General features: G+C 25.7%; 1 protein-coding gene across 1 annotated transcript; it reads right to left on the bottom strand.

Moving 5' to 3' along the window:
- Positions 1 to 334: 334 nt before the first annotated feature.
- LOC112604204 (prolyl 3-hydroxylase OGFOD1) lies at positions 335 to 3,852 on the bottom strand. The gene is made up of 8 exons (XM_025353134.1): positions 3,523 to 3,852; positions 3,148 to 3,453; positions 2,873 to 3,081; positions 2,665 to 2,805; positions 1,114 to 1,310; positions 907 to 1,028; positions 642 to 820; positions 335 to 582 (listed from the first exon to the last, which is right to left on the bottom strand). Exons 1-8 carry the CDS (start codon positions 3,551 to 3,553, stop codon positions 403 to 405), a joined length of 1,365 nt encoding a protein of 454 aa, XP_025208919.1. The 5' UTR covers positions 3,554 to 3,852; the 3' UTR covers positions 335 to 402.
- Positions 3,853 to 4,095: the final 243 nt, after the last annotated feature.

Below are 4,095 nucleotides of genomic sequence, written 5' to 3'. Positions count from 1 at the left end.
CCTATATAGCTAAAGATTAAACACAAGTTTAAGGAATACAAATTGATTTAAAAAAAAAAAACTTATAGTATATAATATTATCTAATATACAATAATTGTTATATTTCTTATTACTTAAGACACAAGACAAATATTAGACACAAAATTCAGGTAAACAATAATAATATAATATCAAACTTGGATATTAAATTTATTATTTTAACATTAAGTCTAATAATAATAATTATAATTATAAATAAATAATGAAAAGTTTGTTGATAAAAAGAATAAAAATCTATTCATTCTTTAATGATTTAATCACAAACAAACAAAAGAGAAAACTTAATAAAGCTCATTACAATAGGAAAATTATTGTTGTTTAGTAAATATAGTTGTCTAAATTAAAAACAAAGTTAGAAACAATTAATTATCAATATTTTCTAATAATATTCTAGAATCTAGATTGTTTTTTACTATATAATTTGCAACCACTACAGTCCATGCATGACCATCAACTATTTTACAATATTTAACATATAAATCTGTTTTTGAATCATGGTTTACCAAAAGCATAGTGTTGTGCTGAGGCGTGCTTGCAAATTTCTAAAAAATATAAATTTAATTAATTATAACTCTGTGTGTTTATACACGTATATATTTACTGGTAATAATGTATCTTTTTCTTCAAATACATAGTGCATATCCTCATCAGCACTAGACATATCACCAAAACATTGGCTAAAAAAAAAATAAACACTAAATATATCAAAACCAGCTACACCGTCATTTCCGCCTGATACCATATAGTGTCCACCATGCCATCTCTGCACTTCAATATTTACTGAAAAAAAAATATATAAGTATATTATAATAAAAAACAATTGTATATATTTGATGTTTTATAATTACTGTTGATAGTTTACTTACCACCGAGAAATTCTAAGCCTGAGCATTCGTGGAAAAATTTAAACATGCAATCAGTCTTTAACATATTAACAATAAATAGAATTGAGTTAGGCAATTCTTTATTATCTACATGTTTGTATTGCCTAGAACAATAATAAATATAAATGTATACATACATGTATTATATATGTATCAATGTTTGAATTAACAACATTGGCTAACATTTACCTTTTGTTTAAAGGTCCTTTAATTTTCCAATTCATGCTATTAGAAAAAATTTCATTACTTAAAATGTCTACCATACATGGTTTGAAAAATCCTTCACACATTATAAATCCATCTCTAATGAATATATCACGAACAGCTTCTCTATACATATTATCTTGATACATTGGGTCTATAAAGACATCAAATGCTGTCTTAACCTGAAATATAAATTTGTACTTATAAATAATGAATTACAAACTTAACCACACTTTTCATCTCATTATTTATCAATATATATTTTCATTTAATAAAATAGACAAGTTAAATGATTTATGTTTAGTACATAATACATAAGGTGATTGTTTATTAGTTTACATTTATTTTGAAGTTTTTATTGTTTGGTAAATATTGTCTTTTTACTAGTAATTTGATATGATTGAAAAACAAAAAAAATAAAAATATTTTACTGTTTTTAAGAACATTAAAGATTTAATATTTAAAAGTGAGAGCATCTCTTTTTGTTCTAGATCTGTTAAGACTTTAAATTTTTTAAATAGTTTGTTCATTTTTAATTGATCCTTCATTTCATTTGTGCACATGGAATTTTTACAAGAGTAATAAGTTTCTTCGTTAAACAAAATTTATGCATGGCATAGAACACACTATCATATGTCTTAAAGTCGACAAAAATTTACTGTGTCTTATTAACTTCATAGATATAGATATCACTATAGTTTTTCTTTTTTCAATATTCTGGGACAAATTTCATGAATTATTATACATATTTTTTCACCACTTAACTTTCAATAATTCTGGTAATATCTGGTTCTGAATACATTCAGTATTTTAGACAATTGATTACTCTCATAGTTTGATATATTGTTGTTATCTACACTTTACTCGGCCATGTGCTCATTCCATTAATGCTGTGTTTCTCAACCGGTGTTCCGCGGCACACAAGTGTGTCTCGAACTAGCTTTAGGTGTACCACGACTGTGGTATATGCGTATAGTGTTATTGATTATTCATTTTCAATTAAATAATATATTAATAAAAATTATAATAATTAAAATAAAAATGCTTTTTTTTTGTTTGCTATTTATTATTTTATTTCTATAGTGTTCCGTCAAACTGTATAGTTTAAGAAATGCTCCGTAAGGGTAATAGTTTAGTTATATTTTAATTTTTTTTTCTCTAATTACTTTTTTTATTATGATACATTTTATAATATTTTTTAAATGTACAGTAAAGAATTTACTAACAAAGAATTTTAGTTCACACATTTTCGAATTTTCATGTGCATGTTAAACAATAATTGTTGTTTAGAATAATTAAATTAAAGTTGTTTTCAAAAATAAAAACCTAAAATATTATAAAAAATTGTAAGAAATATAATTTTTACATTTATGTTATTGCAATGACATTAAATTAAACAAGAAGTTAAAACTGAAATACTGAATGTAAATGCTTTGATACATCACCTAATGTACTTTTTTAAGCTACAAAAATTAATGTTTAAGTTTAAATTAATACTTAACTACTAATATTATACTTAAATTATTATATAAATACCCTATCAGGAGAAATTAAATGTGGTGTATAAATTGGAGATAGACATTTCACTGGATGGTCATACATTTCCCAAGACAGCTCATCACAATGGAACCAACCATTAATGGAAACACGAGAAAAGGCAGATGTATTTTCAGCCACCTATTGAATAAAACATAACATTAGATTGTTAGAATAATTATTTGAAATTAAAAACTTAATGCTCTACCTGGTGATATGTATATTTTTCAACAGGAAAAAAAATCATAGAATTAAATTCTGGATTAATATTTTTTACAATTTCTTTAGCACAATTCATGTTATCAACCGAATAAACATCTAATGTGCCACCCCATTCAGGAAGCCAATCATAGTTTAAATAATATATGAATGCCACAGATCTATCATCAACACGATCATCGTGACAGAGTAAGTAATCTAAATATACAAACAATAAAATTTTAATTTAAATATTATAATTTATTCAAAACAAAAAAAAATTACCTCCGCGATCATATTTAGAACAAGATGCACTAATCATACTATTAAATTTTTTTCCTAAGTATGTAGCAATATTTTGTTTTATTTCTTTTAGAAAAATTAAAAACTGTTCCACTTCCTTAGGTTTCTCAAGATTTGGGGAACGAATGAAGTCTGATGATTGAGAAAATGAATATAGATCACACGATTTTTTTTTAAACGTCATTTTTAATAACGCATCACGTAATTTAAATGCTTCAGTAGTTGATATTATACCCCTGCAGTCGAATTTAAACACATCAAATGGTGCATCTAGTTTTGTAACTAAGTCTAAAAAAAAAGGTCCATTAGTAAAATAAAAAAAATCTTACGTAAATATTAATATAAATTTGTACCAACCATTAAAACTGAAGCGAGGCGAGTTATTCATTATAGCCAAATTTGATAAAATAATAATCCAATTCAATGCTCGATTAATTTGAAGTCCGTGTTCATACCGCCGTCTGATGAATGACAATTGATTTGATAGAAAGAAGACACTAACAATCGCAGCCACAGGGACCGGTCACTGCCCATTGGTGTCTCAAAAAGTAAAACGAGAATAGAAATTGTTTCATGTTACAATTGAAACGTACTTAATACTTATTATAGTAATTGTTAATAAATCTTTTTCGAAATTCAAACATGTCAACTTATTTTCTAACATACTAAATGTTTAAGGTTATCTGTATATGGTTATCAATAGTAAAACTGTGATCGCTTGGAGAATAGTGCATTTATTTTGGCTGGCTAGTAGCTTATCACAATATTACCGCCAAAAAATAATCCGTAACTGTACCTCCAATCATGGTTCTTTGGTAGTGGTTAGTGGTATTACCCGCGGTATGCAAGGAATAGAATCAAATACATATATGTAAATACAGAGTGCGGTATAAGTCGGTTCCCCAATTAACACAACAAATTAAATATGTA

The sequence above is a fragment of the Melanaphis sacchari genome, unplaced genomic scaffold (genome assembly GCF_002803265.2).
Source record: "Melanaphis sacchari strain LSU unplaced genomic scaffold, SCAv2.0 Contig11_pilon_pilon, whole genome shotgun sequence".
Lineage (NCBI taxonomy): Eukaryota > Metazoa > Arthropoda > Insecta > Hemiptera > Aphididae > Melanaphis > Melanaphis sacchari.
Note: the sequence above shows the minus strand (reverse complement) of the source record. Positions and strands in the feature narration are given on the sequence as shown.

What these genes read in the sequence shown, in the direction of transcription:
- LOC112604204 (XM_025353134.1), bottom strand. Translation starts at nt 3,553, where the DNA reads ATGAATAACTCGCCTCGCTTCAGTTTTAATG. An exon ending in GCCTCGCTTCAGTTTTAATG is followed by an intron (nt 3,454 to 3,522) that starts GTTGGTACAAAT and finishes CTTTTTTTTTAG; the next exon opens with ACTTAGTTACAAAACTAGAT. An exon ending in AAAGGACCTTTAAACAAAAG is followed by an intron (nt 1,029 to 1,113) that starts GTAAATGTTAGC and finishes TTATTGTTCTAG; the next exon opens with GCAATACAAACATGTAGATA.